Source organism: Mauremys mutica, chromosome 1 (assembly GCF_020497125.1).
Source record: "Mauremys mutica isolate MM-2020 ecotype Southern chromosome 1, ASM2049712v1, whole genome shotgun sequence".
NCBI lineage: Eukaryota > Metazoa > Chordata > Testudines > Geoemydidae > Mauremys > Mauremys mutica.
This window is the reverse complement of record NC_059072.1, coordinates 215,728,162-215,755,545: the sequence shown is the minus strand read 5'-3', so window position 1 is coordinate 215,755,545 and position 27,384 is coordinate 215,728,162. Positions and strand designations below refer to the sequence as shown.

The 27,384-nt window shown below is 40.0% G+C and overlaps 1 protein-coding gene across 13 annotated transcripts in view; it reads right to left on the bottom strand.

Annotated features, from left to right (window-relative positions):
• Window positions 1-27,384, bottom strand: part of DMD (dystrophin) — a 2,044,659-nt gene that overhangs the window by 1,449,021 nt on the left and 568,254 nt on the right. For 11 of the 13 annotated variants that reach the window (XM_044996713.1, XM_044997415.1, XM_045002732.1 and 8 more), the window contains 4 exons: window positions 25,338-25,430; window positions 23,379-23,456; window positions 18,914-19,006; window positions 7,028-7,200 (listed from right to left, as the gene is read on the bottom strand). In XM_044996713.1, the coding sequence (XP_044852648.1) occupies window positions 7,028-7,200; window positions 18,914-19,006; window positions 23,379-23,456; window positions 25,338-25,430 (437 nt within the window). Of the gene's footprint in view, window positions 1-7,027; window positions 7,201-15,305; window positions 15,441-18,307; window positions 18,363-18,913; window positions 19,007-23,378; window positions 23,457-25,337; window positions 25,431-27,384 lie in introns of those variants that run through there. The other 2 variants (XM_045001460.1, XM_045001241.1) reach the window with 2 other exon arrangements.

Sequence of the window (27,384 nt, the reverse complement as noted above, 5' to 3'; positions counted from 1 at the left end):
TGCCTGACTGGAGTGAGCCCTTTTTATAGTATCAGCAGGGCCTTAGAGTAGGTGGTCACATTAACTGAATGGCCTCACCTGACTCTTTACAGGTTAATTAGAGTCAGGTGTTCTCATTAGCCTGGAGCAGCCCCTGCTCTGGTCAGTCAGGGAACAGAAAACTGTTAATCCAGTGGCCAGTATATCTGCCTTCTGCTGTACCCAACTGGCCTGGATCTATCACAGTATGTTTAACGAATCCATGCCTCAATATGCAATCAGTCAGTACTGTCAATGGTGAGGCCTGAACCGAAGACAACCTTCTACAGGAAAAAGCAGGAGCCCCTACCACTTAAAGTGAAAAAATGGCATGTTTAACTGCCAGATTGCAGCCATCTGCATAATCTCTGGAATCAGGCACTACAAAGACATGATTGCATGCTTACACACCTAGGTAATTTCCCACATGAATGGATTCAGTATATGCAGTATGATCTTCCACTTAACATTATTCCCTATGGAATAGATAGCATTCACTTTTTTGAATGTCTGGGCCACAGATGCTTGTTTATTAATGGGATCTGAAAGAGAAACAGAGAAGGGGATAGGTCCAGTGGGGGAGTAGGGAGAGAAAGGGAAAGGAAAGGCCAGGAGAGAGGGGATGGGAGAAGAGAGGGGTAGCAGACAATGTTAGGAAGAGAAAGAATGGGATAAACTAGTGGAGGATTAGTAAAAACAGGATGGGCCTGATGGGGTATAAAAGGGAGATAAATGGAGTAAGACAGTGGGGAGAAAGAAAATGGGATGGAGAATATTGAATAAGATGGAAAAGGATGGAGAGATGGAAGGTGGTGAATGAGACATGAAGGGGCAAATGACAATAGCTGGACTGAATTTCAGGGAAGAGATCAGAAATGGAAGAGAATGGACACAAGTCCATGCGTATGAGGAGGATGAAGAGGCTTCACTCACTAGTGTTAAACTCATACTGTGTCAGCTTGTTATTCCACACACAGAATGTACAAAAATAGAGGGAACAATGGTTGAGATCCAACATCCCTCTGACAGCTCACCTACACCTAGAGCAAACTGCAGTGCTGATGGCCTTTTCACTTAGAAAGGAGATAGCCCACACCAAGAATGTTTTTCTTTTGACAGTTGCTAAACTGGTCCTTTAGAATACTGAATGAGGGTGGTTGAGCGTGTGTCAGGGGATTGACTGTGTGCTCTGCATCAGCAGTATCACCCAATGGAGATGCTCCAGGGCATAACACCAAGGGCCAGTTATGGTTCGGGGTAGCATCACCCACTGCAAGAGTCCAAAGGCCACCTTGCATAGCAGCAATAGCTCCAGGTTGTGTTGGTCACTAGTGGGGGAGCTGGAATCCAGGTTCCAACCCAGGGCTCTTTGAAGCAGTAGGCCTTGTAAAGTGCCCTAGGGCATGATGACCCAGGGAGCGTGTTTAGGGGTATTTCCAACCCTTGTTACAATGCCTCTGGCACCATCTTGGGCTGGAATTGTGATCTCTTCAGTGTTTCCCACAGTGATCTGTCCCCTGAGTCTCCTCCGCTGGCAATGGCAAGTCATCACGCAGTCATCAGGCTTCCAGTGGTTTGGCTACAAAGCTGCTGGTAGCTTTCCGGTGGAAGGCTGCTGCACCTGACTGCTCTCTTCTGTGGTCAGACCAGACTGAGCTGAGTCACTCCCTTTTAATGCCCAGCAGAGGTGAGGGGTGTGGCCTCTTCAACTCTTGCCTCACCAATACAGGGTTGGTACACCGCATCAGAGAGAGAGAGACACACACAATGATCTATTTTAGCTGCTCCTTGAATACTTGGTTAGTGTCAATTCTACCCAATTACTAAAGATGAATTGGCTGGTAGAGTGACTCTTCATGCAGGGATCTTGCCTTTGTACTAGTCTTCCCCACCTTTAGCATCTGAACTAACATCTCTCATATCTGCTTCTGTTGGCTCTATTCTTAAATTATCTCTAGGAGTAGCTAGGTGGCTTTGATTAATCACATACATTTGTTTTATAAGGATAGATGACTCATCGCCATCATCCTTGCCAATGACACCTTTACTTCCTTATGGAATGATTTTGGAAATCTGCACAATTTATGAATTCCATGTAAGACTATGAATTCCATATGTATCTATATCAGACTGCAAACTTCATTTTAATTGTAAGGCTGGTCTCTATCCTTCATCTTGAACTAGAATTCCAGAGATGCTGGCACAGGACAAACCATACATGTTATATCCTTGGGGCAGCCGGTGTAGGAAACAATCACTTGAGGCCAGAGAGCAGGCAGCTAACCAAAACCTCCATTTTATTTACATATCTACAGAGAGCTCCTCAGCCGGTTGAAACCGGTTGAGCTAACCCATAATAATCTAACTCAGTTGCCATAGCAACAAAACCATGACAACCAAATACACAACAATACAGGGTCATGAAATTTTGACTATTGGCCATCCAGATGACAAAGATGATTGCAGCCTAGGGCAACCAGTTTTTCAAGTCTCAACTCAGGGGCCAGGGGATGGATGCCACTTTGGCAACACAATCATCTGTTAAGGGTCTCATCACATATTGGGGCTGATAGGGGAGTCACCTGAAGGTTAAGGGTGTTCTTTGTGGCCATTGTTCTCCAGCTCAAGAGGAGGGAGAAGCAACTCAGCACCTACAAGCCAGTGAGACAAGGGATGCCACCTACCTTCCTGAACAAAGATGAACTCCAAAGAGAAGGGTGAGCTAGTAAGGGGCATGGCATTTAGGATGTTTGTTGTGTTCTAAATTATCTGTATTCTCTTCTGGTTTATGTGATTAAGTCAAAGAGCAATAGTGTTAACATATGTGCAAATCATCGGTCTATTATTTGCTTTACAACTGCTAGATGACTCATTGAAGTGATAAACCACAACTTTCAGTGGGAGTCTGGGAAGCTTGTATTCTTAAAATATATGTGGGTCTGAAGAGTCAGCACTGAACACAGGGCATAGGCAGCTGAACGGTAGGTTTCAGCTCTCAGGATGGGGTGCTAGACAGAGGATCTGGACTCTGAAATGTGCTTAAAACTCCTAAGACAGGGGCAGTAGCTGGACTCCATTCAGGTTCCAGAGGCTAAAACACCTGAGAAACCAGCAAATGGTTGCCCTCACAGCAGTCTAATGTGTGGCCAAGAGAGGGTGCTGGAATCTGTTCCCTCCTTATTGCACAGCACAGCAGTATCAATTACAAGCAGTTATATGTTCAAATTTGATGTGGGCCAAATCCTGTATTTGATCTTTGGATAATTGACAGGTCTTTCCATTTAGTCAGTATTTTTAAAGGATTGTAAAGGGCTAGGTGTTCTTTTGTTGTACAATAGCAAAATCAATCAGTAAATATGACTGGTACAGTCACTTCCTTCATTTGATACGATTGCCATATTATTATTTGGCAACTACAGCTGTAGCATGTGATGAACCTCAGTTATACTCTGGTATTCAACTTCCAGAACATCCTTGCCACCTCCACCTCTGTTGTTTCTACATGGTAAAAGCTGTCAAAACCATGCTCAGAGTACTTGCATTAATCACCTGTTTCTTTCACTGAATAAAGAGGATTTGAAGAGTGAATAAGACGTTGGAAACAATAATATTGTTATTTACACACTAAAAAAATATTACATACAAATCCTGATCCTGCAAAGCTGTATACACGTGCTTAACTTTACACACGGTAAGTACCATCACTGAACTTCAGTGGGGCTATTCACAATGCATACAATTTAAAAAGCACATAAGTCCTTGCATGAACAACTGTACATAATGCCTATACATCCTGCAAGTTCAAATATTCAGAAGTCAGGAAACAACAAATGTAATGTGACCATGGAACAGATTCACCTGTGTGTTATCCCTGTTTTATGCCAGTATGCCTCTACTGAAATTAATATAAACAGTTTACAGCACTGTAAACTTTAAGTAATGCAGAGGAGGATCAGGACCAGTATTTCTGTAATACTCATTTTTTTTTCTTTGAAGAAAAAAAATTCCATAACATGGAATTATTTGTCTCCATAATGTGAAGATCTAGTTGTGTGTGAGACAGCAATATCACGTTGTATTTACTGGACACTAGTTACCTTCTGCAGACCTTAACAGTTGTGTTTCTTTAACTTAGCGTGAGGGCCTAATCCTGTGTCACTGAAATCGACCCACTGCCACAGACTTCCTGTGTGATGTATATCTAATAACTTCATCATACTCTGCCCAAGTCCCTGATCTGTAAAATAGGAATAATGGAATTTCCCTATACCACATGGGTATTTTGGGCATAAATACATTAAAAAAAAATTGTGAAGTGCTCAGATACCAAGGTAATTTGGTCTATATAAGTACTTGAGATAGACAGACAGTTTTGCCAGTGTCTTCAGTGGGACTAAAATTAGACTCTCAATAAGGTGGGGGGTTTTGATGTCTACTGGACAGTTTCATTCCTGTATTTAAGCCAGTAAGATTGAAATCACATATGACATGAAAGCAACAGAGCAAAGGATCGGCTGAGAGTGACCATAAGTGACGACCAGAAAGACGACATTTAGAGATAAAATGGCTAGAAAGAACAGTTTGTCTAAAGCCAGTGTCAAAGGCAGGCATAGATGATGAGCCTACTGTTGGTGCATTTCCCCCTAGAAAGAAGTTTGTAGCAACACTCTCTTTAGTTTTATAATAGAAATAGGAGGGAAAAAAATCTTCTAAAACAAGTTCTTCTCATTGCCAGGACTTCCAGATTTTCCTCTGCTGCTTCTCTGCTATTTTTTCACATTTGCCTGTTTAAAGATTTGTAGTTTTATTTCAAAACAAAAGGCAAACAAAGGAAAACACATCAGGTCCGCAGACTTATGGCAATGATGATTGTGCCTACACTTCTGCTGCAGTGCAGTCAGATTAATGTTGGATTGTGTTGGTTGCTAGATGGTGCTAACTTCTCACAAACAAGGCCCAAGGTTCACTATTGCCTACCTCAAGTACCTAAACAACAAGTCAAGTCATACTGTGCTGATGCTACTAGGTGTATAATTAAAAACAGTGTCTAACAAAGCTGTCAGCTAACACCTGCTGCTATTATGCAATAGCACAGAGTTGGCTATTAATGGTGGCATGACAACTCACCCCTCCTGTCCCGATGACAGACAGAGCACCATTTCAACATTAAATTTTCTTCCAGTTCTTACCACTTTTAAAGCAACCTACAATTTAGCTTTAAAATAAAACAAACAAACAATCACATCAAGAATTTGTTACAGAAGCAACACGGTCTAGTGGCCAAAGAACCTGAGTTCTAGACCCCGACTCCTCTCCAAATATAACTGTAGCAACTTAATGTGTCTGTCTCATTTTCCCTGTCCTCCCAGTGTTCAAGAGCTGGTGAGAGAAATCCAGTCCTCCAAAAAGCATTTTTTTTATTAAGTTTGGCGGGGGGAGGGGGGGGTAGAATAGTTACCTATCTTCACTTTAGAGCTAAATGACTTGCTGATATCTGGAACTAGCACAATCAAAAGATGTTGTGTATGGGCTTTATGATGGTGAAGTTTATTTCACCTCAAAATTCACTCCATCTATATAGAGCCCAACCACTTCAGCTCTATGCTGAAGGAGCCTGGTGAAGTGACATTACTGGTCACGCCCCACCCCCCAGCTAGGGCCAGAGTGCTGTACTACCACACAGCCTGTCTGCCCATTCACTACAGCTGCTTGTTCCAGCCATAGACTGGGACAAAAGTCCATGTGCTTCTGCAGTGGGCATGTGGACCACTGGGTGTGTAGAATCATTTGCAGTTCAGTAAAGTTCAATTTTACAGGACAGGCAAGTATCACAATTATATTGCAAACTACAGCATGTAAACGTAAAAAACAAAAGTAACTAACTTCCTAAAACATGGTGTGGTGGGAGGCTAGAGATGCAAATCCTTGTTCCATAACTTCATGTTTAATATTGGATAAGCATTTATCTTGGTATACTCATTTCCCTATCTGTGAAACGGGGATCACAATACAGGGGAGTTGCGAAACTTAAGTAAGCTTCAGTATTAATTTCTTGGAGATCCTGAGATAGCTGGTGTTTTAGGAGTACAAAACATTATTTCCTGCCCTCAAATAATTATGTAGCCTTCTTGTAGTAACGTTCATCCAAGAGTATCCCCTGGTACTGTATGACGGCTAACTAATGATTTTAAAATACAATAATACGTGCACGCGAGAGAGTACGCGCGTGCACAGAATACCCAGTGGGGCCAGTGTAAAGGTTTGTTGGTATGAATCTGAGCTGGCCACATTGTTTATGGATGGCAAAGGCACAAACGAGTTCTAAAGATGATCTCAAGAAAATAGCCAAACTATCTTTACACCACACTCTATCATGTCTATACAATGTACAGAACGTATTATATGGAACAGTGTAAAGGTTTCATTAAGTACATTTTTTAAATGGCTCTGTTTAGATTTTGAAGTTCACACTTGACTTTGCTAAATGGAATGGTAGAAAGATGAGCTCAAGTTTGCTCATGTTTTTGCTCGTCTTACAAGGATAAGTTAACTGAGTAGCAGATCATTGATTTACACTGCAATGGCTGTCGGTCACCACTGAAAAGTTCAACTTTTCCCAAAATTTACCAAGCATAGTGACTGCAGTATAAGGGGAAGAGTAGCGGGGAGACTGGGTGGGGAAGGGAGGGAAACCAAACTTACTATGAAGAATGTGGAGCTGCCTGTAATAAAAATTTCATGAGTGGTTTATACAGAGTTTGCCCGACTGTTGTGTGCAATATGATTACAAGGGGTTAATTTCAGCAGAGTTGACAGTACACATGTAGACAAGCAGACAGTAGCTTCTGATAGCCCCATTTCCTGATACATAAAGTGTCATTCATTTTGAAGGTTTACCTTTAATGCAACAACAGTTTAAACCTGCACAAAATAAGCCATTGTTTTAAAACCAATGTTTTGCAATCAACTTTAATCTATTTGCTAAAATGATACACTCTGGTTTTCCTACCTGTGACTGTGGATGAGTGCGTTGAAAGCCAATCCATCAGACCAGCTAGTGGTGAAATTGATAACATTGACCTGCGGGTAATTGCGAGTTGACTGGCGGACCCAGCTCAGTAAGATCTTTTCACTGTTTGTCTGTTGCAACCCAGCCATGATGTTTTTCATTACATCTTTGACCTGCATTAGGAGACAGAATTTCATCAATGGCTGAACTTATTTATTCAAAGCAAATGCTTTTCCTGACCCAAATAAGCACCAATTCTCTTATCCTTTGGCATAAAGTGATAACAAATGGGGTCTCATAAATAAATGAGTTATAATTGACGCCATTGTATAAAAGGAGCAGGGAAGTCTGACTTTGTTAAAGTGACCAGTTTTGACCTGTCTTCTTTGCTGTGTATTCAATATATTCACAACTACAACAACTAAAAGTCCAGTGCATGGGGATCATCCAGGGAGAGAGTTTATTTGAAATGAGTTTTTTTTCTTACTTAATAGGATAAGTACAAAGGTAGGTAAATCAATGGGGTGCATGAATGAGAGCTAAGTGTGTCCTCCAGGTACTGAACAGTACCTTCTACTGGAATATAAAAAGGTATACTTAAGAAATACACACACACAAATACAGAGACAGAACATGTCAATTTAAGCAGTACTGTACAGGTTTTGTTTTCATGAGTGAGTTTAAGTAGATTAATTATGAATTGCTAATCATGTTCTACTCTGATCAGAGGGACAGATATCCAGGCCTCCCACTGTTATTTCACTGTAATGACAATTCTGAGAGCTTCCCAAAGGACAACACTCAGTCTGATAGGTTTTCAAGCTGAGAACACTTATGTATTTCCTAGCCACATTCATTACTAGTGACCTTAACAGTAACTTCTATTAAGCAATGCCTAACATTGGGTCATGCTGTCTTAAAGGAAGGTTTTTGTTTTTAAATCAATGTAGTCTCTATTCTACTATGTTTCCAACCAGTATTAAATATCGTCTAGGATAAAGGACTAAATATCCAAACTGGACATTTATAACTTGTCCAATTATCCACATATTGTTTCATTCTGTACTCCTCATCAAGAAATATCCACTGAAGAGTAATTTTTAGATTTGAAGCATTTAGCATGCATTGTCTCCTCCAACATGAATCTGCCTCAAATTTGGGGAGTAAGAAATGTAAGTAACATTCAATTTAATAAACATACTAATTAACTAAAGCCTTAAAAGTTCTACAGTAATTCTGTAAAAACATATCAGGTGCTATTTTATAAATCTTCCCCTGCCATGCTTCAGTCTGGACTCAATTTATCTGTAAGATATCACATTTTCTTTAACAAACAATTAACTTGGAAAAGAAATATTATCAGTTAAAATATTTTTAAAAATTTCAGCTACAACAGAAAATTCTACATGCTACACCTCTGTAAAATGACTTGTACAATTGATATTACTGGTATGTATTGTTTATGGGAGTTTATGCTGATGCATGTGAATTTAGTAAAAATGAATTAGAGGAAAAAGCATTATTTAGTGGTAGGAAACTTGTGAGATAAGGGTCTAAAATTTTTTTCACCTGGAGAAAGGAGCCAGTGAATGTGAAGGACAGCAGGAACAAAGAGGTAACAGATAAGGTAACCAAACATCTCCAGATTTGTTACTGAAACTGGCAAGATTTGTTCTTACATGTTTTATAAGAACATAACATAAGAACATAAGAAAGGCCGTACCGGGTCAGACCAAAGGTCCATCTAGCCCAGTATCTGTCTACCGACAGTGGCCAATGCCAGGTGCCCCTGAGGGAGTGAACCTAAAAGGCAACGATCAAGTGATCTCTCTCCTGCCATCCATCTCCATCCTCTGACGAACAGAGGCTAGGGACACCATTCTTACCCATCCTGGCTAATAGCCATTTATGGACTTAGACACCATGAATTTATCCAGTCCCCTTTTAAACATTGTTATAGTCCTAGCCTTCACAACCTCCTCAGGTAAGGAGTTCCACAAGTTGACTGTGCGCTGCGTGAAGAAGAACTTCCTTTTATTTGTTTTAAACCTGCTGCCTATTAATTTCATTTGGTGACCCCTAGTTCTTGTATTATGGGAATAAGTAAATAACTTTTCCTTATCCACTTTCTCAACATCACTCATGATTTTATATACCTCTATCATGTCCCCCCTTAGTCTTCTCTTTTCCAAACTGAAGAGTCCTAGCCTCTTTAATCTTTCCTCATATGGGACCCTCTCTAAACCCCTAATCATTTTAGTTGCTCTTTTCTGAACCTTTTCTAGTGCTAGAATATCTTTTTTGAGGTGAGGAGACCACATCTGTACACAGTATTCGAGATGTGGGCGTACCATGGATTTATATAAGGGCAATAATATATTCTCAGTCTTATTCTCTATCCCCTTTTTAATGATTCCTAACATCCTGTTTGCTTTTTTGACCGCCTCTGCACACTGCGTGGACATCTTCAGAGAACTATCCACGATAACTCCAAGATCTTTTTCCTGACTCGTTGTAGCTAAATTAGCCCCCATCATGTTGTATGTATAGTTGGGGTTATTTTTTCCAATGTGCAAACGGAAACATGCAGAGCTTAGAGAAAACATGAATTTCTGAGTGAAGGTACTCATTTTTCCACATCTCTGGAATACATGCTGCCCGAGGAGTGCACATCACATGTGATAATCATTTTTTCCCTAATCAGACAGTTTACAGAAAAAAATTGTAACAATTTAATTAAACTGTGAGCTAAACAAGTGAAAACTCATGTGGACATCAATTTTAAAACATCTTTTACTGCTTAGCTTGTCTTGTAATTTTATAGTAAACTAAATATAAGCCAGGTTTAAACTGATTTAAGAGTGCCCATCCACAAAGTTGCACCAGTTTAACTAAATAGATTTAAACATCATACCTTTAGTTAACTAAGAGCAATTTTATATTGACAAAACAGAGAACATCAGATTCACTCTGCCATAAAAGATGAAACGTTGCAAAAGCAGCCACATGCAAAAGGGTCGATTGGCTGTTACTTAAAGTTCAGCCTGACTGCTGCTGAATAAAACAAGATTAACTCCGTAATAGTGTTACGGTGAGTCTAAAGCCTGGTCTACACTAGGGGGCAGGGTCAATGTAAGATACGCAACTTCAGCTACGGGAATAGCGTAGCTGAAGTCGGAGTATCTTATTTCGACTTACCTCCCATCCTCACGGTGTGGGATCGACAGCCACGGCTCCCCCTGTCGACTCTGCTACTGCCACTCGCCCTGGTGGAATTCCGGAGTCGACAGGAGTGCGCTTGGGGATCGATATATCGCGTCTAGATGAGACGCGATATATCGATCCCCAATAATCTGATTGCTACCTGCCGATCCGGTGGGTAGCGTAGACATACCCTCAGTTGTAACTTTGAAATTCTTATCGTTGCTTAACAAGATGCTTACACATATTTCAAGGTGTCCTTATACTGATACAACACAACATTCATACTGAATCAGGTATGATGTTGGTTTGGGCATCACAGGAAGATGTGAACTTTAGTATCATGGTATGTACATACTTAAAGTGAAATCAGGCTCTGTTGCAGACAGTGGCAAAACTCCCATTGACTTCTATCTGAGCAAGATTTTAAACATTGAATCATTTTAAACCACCCCATTTGGCAGCATTCTTTTTCCTGATTAAAGTTACTGTGCCAGCCATTAAAGGTACCACTTACGTTACCTTTGATAATTCTAAAAAAGTGAATGGAATTAAGTAGAGCTCATTTGTATATAAAATAATCTTGAGATGACAGTTTAAACTAATCTCTAAAATCCTTGGGCCAGATTCTCTGTGGCCTTGCAGCTTGGGCAGTTGATTATACTAGTAGATCTAATTTGAATGGCAACACTCACTCACTCTGCACTGCTGTAAATGGTTACACAAGGTGCAGGGCAACAGATAATCAGTCATGTGCTTTTTAATCTGATTTATACCTGTGCCTGGCTCTTGTGAGCTTTTAGGTATTGTTTTAGCATGCCACTGTGACAGTCTGTGCCATTATGGTCACTACTTTTAAAAGACTATGATAAATATTGTACAAAGTATGCCGTGTGAAGTATCATTTGAAAACTCATAATCTGCTGAATATTATTGCCCTGGTAAAATGTGTGTGGCAACATATGTAAAAAGTTATAAGATTCTACCGTATAACACTGCTATAACATGTTCCAAAGTTAGAATGGCAGGACCAAACCTGTTTTTCAGATACAAAGACAGATATCAACAAAGTCAGGTGGGCTATCACTTAGTTAAGTGGCCATTCTCTGGCAGAGGAGAGGCATGAAAAAGAAATTTACATTTCATCATAATGACACCCACAAGAGACAGTTTGCACCATGACTAAGCAAGAATGTTTCTAGCACAAGAAACTGAATTATAAAGAGGGAAGAAAAACACTTGTCATGAGCGAGATGAAAGTGGTCATCATCAACTCTTAAAGAACTGAACTGGGGCAGGGGAAGATTCCTAGCTAGGAGGCTTTTCAGCCAGTACAGACTGCTGTAAGCTTATGGTGAGAAAAATCCTTTGCTTTTAAGGTCACTTCAACACTTGTCAAGCATTTATCTTTGTTACTTTTGTAACCAATCCTGACTTTTATGCCTCATTACTTTTAGTCTCTTGAAATCTTTCCTTTCTTTCTGTAGTTAAACTTACAGTATTGTTTTATCTGATCTTTGAACTGAAGTATGTGGGGAACTCCATTTGGTATAACAAGGCTAGTGCATTTCATTTTCCTTTGATGAAATGATGGAGTTCCTATGAGCTTGCATTTTCCAGTACACTTCTGGGAAGTCTCAGATGCCCATTTCAGGGGGACAAGCCTGGGACTGAGAATTTTGTGGTGTTGCCCTGTATGTACGTTCATCAATGGTTGGCAGACCATTCATGCAAAATCACTCAACTATTTTACAAGTCAGAGGCAGTGTCTGAATAGGCTAGTAGTTGATGTTCTTACAGAAAAGCAGTGTAAAAGGCACCCCATTTCAGAGATTTGAGGGGACACAGTGTTCAACAGTCCAGATTGTACCCCGGGGAATGTCAGAACCACATTGTGGGCTGGCACCACAACACAGTGCGATTTGTATATTTCAGAAAGACTAGACAAGAAATTGGTCTCCTTCAGCTCTGAAGATCTGCACTTCTATGAAAAAATTCATATTGTTTTACCCTTGAATCCATGAACTAATACAAAACAAACAAACAAAAAAACAGGAACAAATGCCCTTTCAATTTTGCACATGTGGATTCCAGCTTTAAAATGCATATACAATACTATTCCTGGCAAAACGAGCAGGGGCTCTGAATTAATCCAGAAATTTATATATATGGAAATTTAACATTTTTTATTCACTAGTTTATATTAGCACATACATCTTGCATTTTATTTGATAATCATATTTTGTTTGCATTCAGGATTCTACAATCCTATATCTTCCTTAGAATCACACCACCACTTACAGGCATTTTTCATTCTATTAACATATGGAGGATATATATATCTATCTTAATTAGCCTGCATAATTTCTTTAATACATCACAGCAACAGAAGAGCTAGGTGGCCAAGGGTGGGGGGGGGGAAGAGAAAGAAAAAAGATAAAATTTGTTTAAGGTATCCCAAAAGAAAAATTAAGTTCTTGACATTTGAAATAACTCAATCTTCAAATCACCCAACTCATTTGAAGCAAAGTGGTTAAGAATCCCTCCTCTCTACCTCTTGATTGCTGTGATCAATCTTATATAACTAAATGCAAATAGAAATATTGTTTATATAGCACCATAGTTCTTCATGGCCATATATAGACATAAGACTATAAGGGGGATTTTAAGTTAGAAGATTAACATAATGCAAAGGGACTACAAACTATGGAGAGAGGAAGTTGAGGGAAAACAGCAGAAAAAGGGGAAAGACACCTACTCTCAGGAAAGTGTTATATACAAGGATTCAGGGAAAGTATTTTGGTTCTATGTCATGCTACTTTGTGTGTGTGTTTGAGTATAATCATAGATTACTGAGGACATCAGAGGTAAGAATAATGATAAAAACAAAACAAAAAGTTTGTTTTCGGAAGGGATTTTCTTTCCTGAGCAAGCTCACAGAAAAAGCTAGACAAAAGTCAACATCAGGCTTATGTAATTGAAACCAATATCCTAAATCTAGTATAATCTGGATTTAGGGCTGGACATGTAACTCAAACCACATTAGTGGCACTGATGAATAATCTCCTGCTGTCAGTGGCAGACATCCATTCTCATCTTCCTAGACCTTTCTGTAGCATTTGACACTGTCAGCCATAGGACACCTGAGAGAGGCAGCATGGATCTAGGGTAAGCCAGTAAAACTGTTTGAATCCTTCTGGAAGCAGTGATGGGAAACGGCACCTGACATACTAGACCTCCCACTTGTGGAATTCCAATAAGGATCAATTTTCTCTCCAGTCCTATTCAACATCTTGAGGCAGCTGAAGCTGGTAAAGTTTTTCAGACAAACTAAACACACACACACAGATTTGGGCCACCAAACTGAACAATTGGTTGGTTGCCCAGGTCTACATACAGCCACTATGTGAACTGGTCAGACGACATGGGCTCAAGTTCCAGCAATATGCAAACTACACCCAAATCTACCTATCCTTCACTACATATACTCATACCACTACCAAGATTGCCCACAGGAACTAAGGGCCATGACAAACCTCACCATCTTTTGATCTAAGTGTAAGGTGCATTTCTTTGATTTGCCTTCTCTAACAAAGATTTAGCAATGTGTGAAGTTTATCTATATTCTCTCTCTCTCAATATATATACACATACACACAATTCAGAATCAAATACTGCATGCAATTCTCCTTCTGGGGAGAGGATGCAAGAATGAACACATGACAGATGTTTGTCATGTTGCTTAATACACCATGGAAGGCAGTCAGAAGCCACAGTGATAAACATGGTTTGAGAACCTATATAGAATAGAATAGGATAGGAAAAAGGGGAACATAGGCCACTCTTACAAATAACTTCCAAAACATTAAATTCTCAAGTACAAGACCATGAACATAGTACTGACTATGATCACTGTGAACAGTAAAGCAAAAAAGCACGTACTGGATTAAGATAAGAGCACAGTGAATTGCAAGGGTACTACAAGCCTAAAACTCTGGTTTTGACGGACAGAAAGTGTTTTCTGGCCCATACAGAGGCAGTGGCAATTTGTAAATCAGGGCCTATATTTGGTAGGCTGAAGACCACCAAGCTAAGGAATGGCAGATCAGAAGATTTTTTTTTAAATCTTTCACAATTATTAACCAAAGTAACATTTTCATTTTTTCCCTCAATCCAGTGCAGTCTGCCAACTACCTGGAACAGTGACTGTACTCTAATATTTTCCACATATTATCCTGAAAATATTTCAGACTACAAGAATTATTTGTATATAGCCATAATCTTCAATTTCTTAAAGAAACTCCTGGTGGACTCAGGAGTATGAGGACTGAGATGCCAGTTAAAAGAAAACACAAATTCCTTCAAAATAAGAGACACTCTTTGCCCAGTAGTTCCTTATGAAATCCTAACTATTCAATTAAATCACTACGACTGTTGCATACAGATTAATGCAGTTGTTCAATGAGATGCATACAGGCCCATGCACAGTCCCAGCAACTTTAAGACTCTCACCACAGGGATTAGGGGTTGCCTGCATGAGTCTCTTTAAAAATCCTCTTTCTAAATACTATTTGTTTTTCCAGAAGAGTTACAATGATTCTTTTGCTATGGTTTAAGCTCTGTAAAGTATGCTTGTTGGGTTTTTGTTTTGTTTTTTTTCCAGGGGGATAGGATCACTCTGAAACTGGAAGTTGGTTAAAATTAGTGTTAAAAAAAATGCACACAGTTTATAGTATGCAGTGTTCCTTTTTGTTATTTACAGAGACTTTCTCTACCAGAGAGAAATAGCTGAGAAATTAAAGGTGTTATTTTACTTTTGTTTAATACGTAATGTGGGACTGAGACTGGGAGTAGAGCTGTGACCACAAATGTGTGGAAAAGGGGGAAACCTGAGAAAAGACTGGAACTTCAAAGAAAAAGGTACAGTAATAGATTCAGAACCATACACATTAAAGAGCTTTGACCAAAAGTGAACACCACAACAGTATGGTGTAATCTGAGAGAAAAGTCTAGTGAGAATCTAGAGATTAGGATGAGACAAGAAAGGACAGAAATATCACATACAATACTAAGGTACCTTTGAAAGTCTTTCTTCACTCTGGGCTGATTTGCCTGGACTATGCTTTCCCCGGACTATGCTTTCCCCTGAAGACTCTGACTAGGACTTTCCACAGAAGCCTATTCATTCCCTGTGGTTCCAACTGGCAAATTGATCTCTCTCAACTCTCCTATAAGGCCCAGGTGTCCATTAAGCTACTTAATTGCCACCCAACCACTTAGATAATTAACTCAGGTGGCTGTGGGTTGGTTCTTGGTTCTTAGCAGAACCTGCCACAAATAGGCTGGTCTCTGACTCCCCTAAAAGGCCAGCACCCATGATATACACATTTTGTCAGTAGGCTGTGCTTCAGCAAAGCATTTCACCTCTGTGGCTCCTTTCCCTTCCCACTCCCTAAGTTGCAAATAAAAGAAATTAAAAACAAGTTCTTGGGGAACACACCCACTATCCAAGTATAGCCTGTTAGCAGACAATTTGGAGAGTCCTAGCTCTCTAATTAAGATTTTCTTCAATAGCAAACTGGAACATTTCCAGATATTTAGTTACAAGAACAATCTACAAGGTGCAAAGTTTTGCCAGGCAACTAAGGCCTGTTTCATTCTTATAACTAGCATGTACTGCAGCCTGCTTTGCTTTCTTAGGTGACTGAAAATACCCCTTTAGTCTTAATAAAAATGTAACACATTATTTTAATATATTTATAACTAGATAGCTAAAGAATCAGGGACATATTTCTCAGTAATATTAATCATTCTGAGACCTGGGGGGGAAATCTAATAAATGACAAACGGTTTTCTCTACAGAGTTCTTTATCTGCTTTTCCTGTGCCAGTCCTACAAAGGACATAGGTTGCCCCCACAGTGCCAGGCTCACACCAACTTTATGCAGGTGCATTTGTTTAAAGGGAGACCAGCCCAAATTAAAAGCTAGCTTTACTCAAGGGTTCCTTATCCAGCAGCACTCTGTTGCTGTACATTAATGCCTTCCTGCCAATCCTCCTTTAAGTTGTCATAACATCTGTCCTTTGATAAGAGAAAATAAATGAGAACTAAATTCTCACATGTTTAGAAGGGAAAGAAGAGACAAAGTGAAAGAGCCAAACCTATTTGCTGAGAGGTTTTTGTGAAAATGAGAACTCAGCTCAGATCCTACAAACACACACATACTTTGTGTTACACAAGAGTAGTCCTATTGCTTACAGTGGCACTATCACATATGTAAAGTTAAGTGCATGCACAGTGTTTGCAGGATTGGAGACTGCTAGTACCTTAAAGCCCAACCCAATCATCCTTTTTCATGTACCTCTCATGTTTCTGTGGCATTTTAAAGAGGTACTTTCAAACGAAGCAGCATACATCATTGATGCAAGAAACCACAGCTTTCGCATAGGATTGCATTTCAATTTACAGATGCTAGTTCATTTTTAGTTCCTACCAGGAAACCAGAGCATGCACAATGAGTTTATCCTAACAGTGAATGTATTCTATGACACTAGTGAAAGAGGATCAGATCCAGAGTGAAAAGGACATGAACCAAACTAATCTCAGAGTCAACAGAGAAAATGAAATGGTGGTTCCAAATCTGAGCAACTCACATATGCAACAACACATTAAGTATGTTATTGAACAATTTCCTCCTGGTGTAACGCTACTGAAATCAATGAAATTGTACTAGGAGTAAATCTGAAACCACTACATTAGTTTGCAAACTTCCACTGATCCAAATAGCTTACATTATGTATACTAAGAGAAACAGAGCAACATGGAGGGTACAGCGATTCCCTGCAGAGAAAGGAGAGTTACTGTTTGGAGAAACAAAGAAAATCCCGGGGACCCAGTTCTTCCTTGCAGCATATCCTGAGGGGAAAGATGAGACCCCTGCAGAACCCAGTGCAAAAACCGTGGACCAAAAGCATACATCCTGAGTCCAGCTCCAGATAGCAGTTCAGGCTGGTGGATATTGTTACTGTTTCTTATTTCATGATGGGCAGAGTAGCTAAATTTGCACTAACCAAGCAGGCACTGAAAGATCAGACGTGTAGCTGAGTATCCATACATACTGGGTCAGCTCCAGGCACCAGCACGCCAAGCGTGTGCTTGGGGAGGCAAGCCACAGGGGGCGCTCTGCCGGTCGCCGCAAGGGTGGCAAGCAGGCTGCCTTCAGTGGCATGCCTGCGGAGGGTCCGTTGGTCCTGCAGCTTCGGCGGACCTCCCGCAGGCGTGCCACCAAATCCGCGGGACCTCCTGCCTGCCGTTCTTGGGGCAGCAAAATACCTAGAGCCGCCCCTGCATACCTATTGTGCCAGGGAATTAATAAGTGTGTTTTCTGTACATAAACACACACCATGAGAGGAATGCTGGGAATGGGAGGGCCAGAAAAAAAAATAACTAGCAGTAAAGATTTCCATAACTCAAAACAATGTGGAGGAAAAAGACAGTATATGAGTCTGCAGAAAAAGCACACTCACATCTATCTGTAGTTTATATACATTAAAACATGTATTGCTCACATTTTTGCTAGAAGTTTTCACAGTTACATATGGTCCAGTGTTCATACTCCCATTACCTGTGCTTCAGATTCAGTACTCTACATCCTTCAAAGCAATGAGTAATCCCACCAGCTAAACCAAATAAGAGAAGTATGGAAGTGAAGGATAGGAGTGAATCAAAATAACACATTTTAAGGCCTCTCCTGCAGAAAACCACTGTTCCCTTTTCTGTGAATTTACATGTGGGTGGGAATGGTAGATGATTGTCCTTTTTGTATGGGTGTTTGGGGCTTATCAGCATTGTTTTTCATGTTGCAATGAGCCAATCTTGCTTATCTTTTGCCAAAATGCTAAAATGCCCTAACTGGTTGGTTTTTTGGTTGTGTGTGTGCACGCATATGTAATATACTTAGTAGGAATCCCTATCCCATTGTCAAAGAAGCACATACACCCTAAACTAATGTCAAGCCCTTCCTGGAATAAAGCTTTAATGGTATATCAGAAAGGGTTAACATCATCCTAAGCTTCCTACCTGAGCATATGTGTTTCTGTGGTCTCATTGCTTGATCTGCTCTGTGCTAATTCCCATTCTCTCTAGAAGGCAAGGCCTATCTCCCTTATGCCTAGGGTGGAGCTAAATGGGCCACACCTGCCTCAAGGAGTTATTAAAACTTCAGCTGCTTTTTGCAGGGTTCTAACAACATCTGTGACTGGGTGGGTCAATAGTATTTAAAAACCAAAACAGCAAATGTATGATGACTTGAGTATTTAACAGAAAAAGAAAAACAAAAAAGTCATTCTTCTTCTGTTATTAAAAAGGTGAACAATTCTTCCACATTAGTTTTGTCTATTGATTTTGCTTTGTAAAAACTGTATTATTTTTGCAACAACTCACAGTAAAATTAGAAAAGCTGCTATTAATGCTCCATAACCTATTTTATAATCTGCTGATTCTTAATGTCCCAGATAATATGCAAACAAACCATTATCAAATTTGCTAATTTAAGAAATGAGGGCTTGATGAATGGCCTTATTTTGTTTGAAATGCCTATGTTGTTTTATAGGTTGTGGGTGGGTAACAACATGCAAGGATCATGTAACACACATTTTGGAGAGAACCTTCAACAGTATTCCTTACCTGCCAATGGAGAATTATACTCCAGATCAGTCCAAGGGTCAGTTTATGATTTCCATCCACTATGTCTGTGCTTCCAATATTCACCAAATCAACCTATTGGAGAAATGCAAAATAAGTAGGTATGAAAAAGTATTTGGATACTAGTGCATTTTGTGAAAGAAACCATGACAAAAATTTAATTTATTTTGGATTTTGAGAAATATAGGCATTTAAAGTAGTTATCTGATTAATCTTGAACCACTTTGTTTAAACCACATTTTAAAATATTATAATAGGTTGGGGTGTTTTGTTTTTGTGAGGGTGCATACATTGGCAAAAGTAAACATTCAATGCTTATTTGAGAAATGGAACAATTAAAGTGCTGGCAAAAAGCAAGAGGCAGAGTTAGCGATATGAAGACATAATTATCCAAGCTCTAAAGTTAAGTGAATATATAAAGTTAAAATACAATAATTAAATACAATTCCACCCCTACATGTTAATGCAATATTAAGACTGCACAATTAAAAATCACAGACAGACACTTCAAGGAAATACACACAATAAGGTTCCCACAGCAACTTCAAAACTGTCACTTAGCACATTTTGTTTTACAATTACATTTTACCAAAAATAAAAACCCTCTAGTAATATTGCAATGCATATTCAGCAAGGAAAAAAAGAAAAGAACATATGTACAGCCCACCCCTTTAACATTTATGTGGGAGATCCTATTTTCTCCTTTCCTGACTTTGTGATTGCAATGTAATGTTTCGTTAACTGTTTTGAGATGTACGAGATACCCATACTGAAGTCATTGAGAGTTTTGCCAGCAGATGATGCATTTTGGAGGACAGGGAGGAGGGCAGGGCTTGTTGCCTGGAGCACACCCTACTGCATTTCCAAATCTGGCTCTCTGAATTTGGCACTCCAGCATATTACTCTGGGGTAATAGCCTCCCCCTGGGGGCCTTGTCCTTCAAGATGCTGAGTACTCTTTGCGAAGTGTTGAGCATCTTCACTTATCATTTCTTACATTGGGAGACCAGGGTGCTCAGCATAGCAAAAGAGGCAACACCTCGTGAAATCATATCCTGAGTTTGAAACACCTTTCTCAAGTATCTTTTTTAACATGCAAGTCCAACTCCTGTATGGCCAAAACTGTATCTAGAGTGAGACTATGGGGTCAACATCATGATCTGCACTCAGCGTGTGGACTCATGGAGCCCTGTACCACACAGCTAACTCCTGAAACTAGTAGAAATAATTTCTGCATGATTGCCAAAAGTAGCCACCACAAGGGCACAGGCTGATTTTGCAGAGTTGCTATACACCTGCGTGTGGGTCATTTACACTAGCCTCATGCCCAAAGCCAGAATTTTCCCAAAAAATGTAACTTCTTTTTCTTAACTGAAAAAATCAGAGAACTCAGAATGACTTTTTTTTCTTTGAGAATTATTAAACTGTTACAAATAGCAGTGTCTGAGTCAGATCAGAATCAGATCAGCAGTCTCTCAGTACACTTTCCACGAGGACGTTAGATGCCATTCCCTAGATGACAAATGGGCTCTGAAGTTTGACTTGCCTAGGCTGAAATCATTTAGGACATCCCCTACACATTCTGTATCCCTTAAGGATCAGTGTAAACAGAATGCCAAATCCACACATATTTTGTCACAATGCATTTGGCTGGCCATTGAGACTTGTTATACATAAGCCAGAATAACAATACCTCAGGGTCTTAGAAGTCAGTCTACCAGGGCTAAAGTGGAATAAGTTGCCTGCCTTCAGAACATTTCCATTTTAGAAACCCGTAGGGCTTCTACCTGGAGATTTGTACATAATCTTACACAGCACTATTCTCTCAATTTAGCATCTAGATTCAAGGGCAGTCCTGCAATGCCTGTTTCATTACAAGTATCAGAGGGGTAGCCATGTTAGTCTGGATCTGTAAAAGCAGCAAAGAGTCCTGTGGCACCTTATAGACTAACAGACGTATTGGAGCATGAGCTTTCGTGGGAGAATACCCACTTCGTCAGCAGGGCTGGTGCAAGGATGTTTCGTGCCCTAGGCGAAACTTCCACCTTGCGCCCGCCCCCCCCCCCCGGTGCCCCCGCCCTGAGGTGCCCCCCCCGCAGCAGCTCCCCTCCCTGTGCCCTGAGGCGCCCCCTTTGCAGCAGCTCCCTCCCTGCTCCGCACATGAGCATGAGTACCCCGAGCACACTGCAGCTGCTTCACTTCTCCCACCTCCCAGGCTTGCGGCACCTAAGCTGATTGGCGCCGCAAGCCTGGGAGGCGGAAGAAGTGAAGCGGCCACGGCGTGCTCGCGGAGGAGGAGAGGCAGGGGTGAGCTGGAGCGGGGAGTTCCCCTGCGTGCCACCCCCCCCTTACTTGCTGCAGGCAGCCCTCCCCGCGCTCCCCTGCCCCAGCTCCCTTCGCCTAAATGCCAGCGGCGACCGGGGCAGCCGAAGATCCGGCCGCCGCGGTCACTGCCGAAGAAAATGGCGCCCCCCAAATGCGAGCGCCCTAGGCGACTGCCTAGGTTGCCTAAATGGTTGCACCGGCCCTGTTCGTCAGAGTGGGTATTCACCCACGAAAGCTCATGCTCCAATATGTCTGTTAGTCTATAAGGTGCCACAGGACTCTTTGCTGTTTCATTACAGCTTCACAGTTCACTTACCATATGGACTGATCATTAGATTGCCACAAGTGGGATTCTCACTTCCCCAGCCATCACTGAGGGGGAGCTGTGGAGAAGGACTGCTCCCCCAAACCAGAGAGAAGGAGCAGGCTTCCCCATTACGTCCCCTTACTATAATCCCTGGGACTATAGAGAAGCAATTTTAAGATACTCACCAGAAATTCTTGGAATATAGTCTCCTCTGCTTATTTATGCTACCCATTCACCTTCTTCTCTTCTTTTAGGACTCTAAAGTTTAGCAGAAGTACTTGGAACCACATGCTCCTTTTAGAGTCTTGGCGCCAAGTATTTGGTGCTGTAATGGGGAACTCCTGGACCCAACAGATGCTGCTTTTCAGAGGTTTCTGAAGCTTAGCAGTATAAACATCCTACATGTGTGATCATTCAGAGGCTATGGATTCAAAAAACTACAATTGTGGGAGAAGGTTTTTTAGAGAGGGCTTTTAGTTGTATAATCTGACACTGCATAATATACGTGATAAAGCCTTAACCTATTAAAAGGGTCAATTTTAACCCTGTTCTGAACAACCTTGACATACTCATAACATTATTTAAAAGCTTGCTGTATGAGCTGTACTTCCTGTATACATTAGAAAGGTACTGTAGCTGTGTGCTGGAATTTAAATGAACAACCCACTAGCAAATTTTCCTAATGCCCCAGAAAACAGATGTTTTAAACATTTTTTAAAAGTAATATTATACTGTGTGCATGTAATGAAGAGTTTTTAGCACATTGACAAATATTTGACCATTGAATTTTTTCAGAGTGATATACAATTGTCTGATGTACATAGCATCCTTTCAGTGATGCAGAATTAGCAACTTTAAAAAAATAATTAAAAATGTATGGCCTCTTGTAAAGATCTCTATTACCAATTTAACACTCCCGTTAAATCATTTTGACTTATGCACAAATGCTCAGCTAGGTACACGTTACCTTAGAGTTAGAAAATCAATGAATCCATGTACCAGCTGAACTCAAGCACATTGAAAGACTTACTGTACCAACAGAATATGCGGCTCAGAATGCGTGATTACTATTCTATCACAGCTTACTGGGTTTTAAGTGAATGTTATTATTTTTTTGAATCTATTATTGGGGAGGCAGGGGGTTGTGATATAATTAGTTGGCCACTAAACATGTCTGATAAAGTTATTGGTCAATTAGAATGCTTGTAAGAGGTAAATACTAAGGGAATATTTACTCCAACATTATAAGAAGCATATTGGCCTGAAGTGTGAATCTTAACAGAATAGAATGGAATGTGTGGGGTTTTTTTTAATCTGGCTCAAATCTTTAATGTTGTTATCCCATAAACACCTAAGGAAATATACTAGAAATTGTTTCTCCTAAGAAAAACCTCAGATTTTTAGACATCACTCCACCATATTTTGAAAGCAACTGTTTAATGAGTTGAAATTCTGATAGCTAGAATCAACTCCTATTTTACTAAGGAGGACTTATGGTAATGAACACTTGTAATATTTATTGTAACACCACATTAACAAAGAATTGCACTGGATCAGACTTCAAATAGAATTTATTACAGATTTATTATTCAGCTACTTTAAAACCTGCTGCCAGAAAACATCTGAATTATATTCGGCACAAACAGACAGCCGTGTTGCAGAACCCACAGATAAGTTAATTCACATTAGTACCATTGCTTTGATGTATAGTGGACTTTTGAAACTGTATCCTGTATCCAAGGGTTGAGCTATCACTTATAAAACATTAAGCATGATGTCTAATGCGTGTTCTGACCTTGTCCAGGTGATCACTTACGTTATTTTTCTGCAAGACCTGCAGTGCTTTGTTGACATTGTTCAGAGCATGAACTCTTGTGGAGCCCTTTTCTTTTGCCTGTAAGCACATTTAAATTAAAAATAAATGCTGAATATAATGAGACCACTTCTTTAAGTTCATGGATTTGTATTTTACAAACTTATGACTATTTTGGAGACAATACTATAATTATTTCTATATCTATGCAAAGTAGAATTTAAACTACAAAATAAAGACAATTGTTAAACAAACGATCTTAATTTGAGGGCTAAAATAGTTATTGACATTTTTTCAGTGAACATATGATCAAAATGTATATAGGAATCAGATAAATTCAGGTTATTTTTATTATGATTAATCTCCCCTGCCACAGAACAATTTAGGAACATTACCATGACAACCAACCAGATAAGCATCAGCATGTATAATATTTGCAAGTATCTCCTCTCTGGAATTTGACTCATGTTGTCAGCTTGTTTCCCTACATTTATGAGAAAGTTTGAGAAAGCTCTCAAGCTCACGAAAAACGAAAAGGAAATGCAAGAAACAAGAATCCAAAGATTTTTGCTGTGTTATTTTAGTATTTACATGTTAGTAAGGGCAGATTTGATTCCCTTTAATATTAATCAGTTTACTTGAAGACATATATTTTAAATGTCAGCTCTGTGAAAAAAAGTCTGTCTAATTCTACACAATTTATTATAAAACCAATTTCTGTATATCAGAGTTAAACTATTTAACTGAGAAAGCCTAACTTTCCTTTAGCGTACAAAGGGGATGTCTGCTTTACATCCTTAGAGCATGGCCATAATGTTACCATTTGCACCTGCACTATTATGAACCTGCTACTCCCAAACTCAATTGTGCTCACCAGTCCAGGGAGAGCGCCCGGATTAATTCTGCTTTAGGAAGGCAGAATCCTTCTCAAATCCTATCTACAGTAAGAATATTTTTTAAAAAAAGAAATATCCCATCTTTGCTAGCATTTGATTCAGCTACGCTAACATTAGCAACCCAGAGTCCTCATGCAGATGGATTACTACCTTCTGCCATTATTTCTCAAAGAGGAAGATTTGTATTTATGTATTTATTAAAAAAAGAATTAAATTTAAAGAAAAAAGCATCCCCAAACAAATACAAAATATAAGCAAAGATATATGTTGGAGGGGGAGAAATATATTATGCTCAAACAATAAAAAGAAGGGAAAAAGTTATGCTGAGTACAAGTTAGAACAAATCTCCAAAATATGATTTATCAAAGCTTTTGAGGTTTTCCCATAATTAGCTGCATATATGGCAGTCACTGACATATTTCATCATATGTGGCTGATCAGATAGCATAAATTGTAAAAATGAATGTTGTCACAAAATGTTTCTAAAATAGGTCCACAAGGTTTTTAAGCAAACATCCCTAGTGAGGTACTAAACAAAAAATATTAGAGAACAAGGGGTCCAAGATGAAATTCACTTTTAGAATACATACTTAACTGTGGCACCTGTCCAATTTAGGTCCCTATCCTCAGAGATGCCGAGAGCCTCCACCAGTGCTTAATTTGTGTCAGGGCTGAGCCCCGGCACCTCTAAGCTTGGTAGTTCATAGCCCTGGCACCTCTAGGCTTGCTGCGTCAGTTATGAAAGTAAAAACTTTGCTTGAGCTCCGGCATGTCTTTTGTTACAAATTAAGCACTGGCCTCAACTCCTACTAAAGTCAATAGGTGTTGATGGTGTTCAGCATGACTCAGGATTAGAGGCTTAATCCTAACAGGTGCTGAGTTCCTTCAACTCTCGCTCAAGGCAGGATTAGTTGAGGATGCTCGGCACCTCACAGGAGTGCTCAGCACTTTGTCAGATGTATCCATTGAGAAATACTAGTGTGATTTTAGCCAACTATCAATATCTTACAAGACTGTCATGTGGAAAAGTACAGTAAGGTTTGTAATTACAAAAATGTATACATACAAGTTTTTGGCCTGTAAAACCTTCAAGGAGCTCCAGAAGTCTTCGTCCATCTCGAAAATCATTAAAAAGGTCTTCAATATAGTGCCTCCCAAACTGAAATAAATATAATAATGGCATGTTGTTAGCTAAACCAGCAAATGATAGAAATGGTAATATTTCACAATATCACTCTTATTAAAATGTGAGGTTAGAACCAGGGGCGGCTCCAGGCACCAGTGCACCAAGCGCATGCCTGGGGCGGCAAGCCGCCGGGGGCAGCCTGCTAGTTGCCGTGAGGGCGGCAGTCAGGCTGCCTTTGGCGGCATGCCTGTGGGAGGTCTGCCAGTCCCGCGACTTCAGCGGCAATTCGGCAGCGGGTACGCCGAAGGCGTGGGACCAGCGGACCTCTCGCAGGCATGCCGCCGAATCCGCGTTACCAGCAGACCTCCCGCAGGTGCGCCATCAAAAGCCGCCTGACTGCCATGCTTGGGGTGGCAAAATACATAGAGCCACCCCTGGTTAGAACCATGGAGTTGTGAGCACTTGTACATTTTAAAAATGCAGAATATGTCAAAACATTGCTCTACTAAATATAGCAGTTGTCCTACAAGATGAAACAGGAGAATAGCTTGCATATAAATTGATACAAATAAGACTCTTCTCACAAATGTCCTTGTTGAACAGGCACTGTCTAGTAGCTGAGACCCTAATTTCAAAGTAACTTAAAATGATTTTCACTTGGTGAGGAATGCACACCACACATTAATTCTCTAAATTACAAGATAGTCATTATCTGTCTGAAACGTATAAAAAGCCAAATATTTTTGTGCTCCCACTATTAATTTATACTGTTATAGCAGAAGTCTACACTTAGTTATTGACAACATCCATAAAGCTGGGAGACAAACTAGGCTTGCTGATTAAGTTGCAGGGAAAAAAACAACAGGAAAATTAATTAATATTTGCCAAATGACAAAGGAGAGAAATATTAATTTTAAACTTCAAGGAGGATCTTTTACACAAAGGTGAGAAACAAAACCCCAAAACAATCAGAAAACAGTGAAGTGTCACTTCCAAGTCTTATGCTCAAACTGTAGATGAGCTGAACACCCGCAGCTGTCATCTGAATCCATGTTAATTGAAACATTCAGAACCTTACAGGACACATATTGAATCATACCAGATATCAGGAAGCGGGGGGGAAGTAAGATTTCCTCCCTTGCTTTTCACTGGCTGAAGAGGATGAAAAAAGGTGGTTTTTAAGTTAATGCTTATGTAACTGACTAATGAATAAAGTAGGATGAAACAGCAAGGTGATTTTTATAAAGCTTAGCTGATGTATGGTTTTACCTTCACATTTATTTGATAACTGATATTTTGTATTAGAGCTGTGACTTTTGTGACTTTGTATTAGAGCTGGCCGAGAACCAGAACAAAAACTAATGACTGTTTTGTGGATGCTAAGATTCTGGGTTGATTCGTCTGTCTCTGAGCACAATATACTTGCTTATTTGTGAAGCTTCAGATATTGATTTGTCATGAAATATCTGTATTTTGATTCACTGAAGATTAAGCCACGCCCTAGATATAACTGGGCCTTTTATCACAGATCTGTGTGGGTGTGAGAGGCAGTGAATCAGTCACTCAATAAGGAAGTTTAATGGGTTGTTTTTTTCTGTTCAGAGTTACTCACTCAATCACTCCAGTGCTCCGTGCAGCTCACTCAAACCAAATCTGAAGCTTCAACATAAGCCACTAAGCTAATAACCCATACATTGCCATTTGATTGCTTGTGAAATGTGTCAGATGATACTGAATAGATTCACAACCCCTTCTAATCTCAGTTAAATTTTCAATTTAACAAATAATATTCAATCTGCTCCATTTCTTACAGTGTGTTTAGTATGATGGACAGCTCCGACAGCATGTTTTACAGTGGTCAACACAGGAGCGCGATTTAGGACATCAGACAATCACCCGCAGAGGCCAATAAAAAGTTCTATACCCAAGTGCCCCGATGAGGACATGCACCACTGACACAAGAAGCATAGTGTGCACATGCACAAGC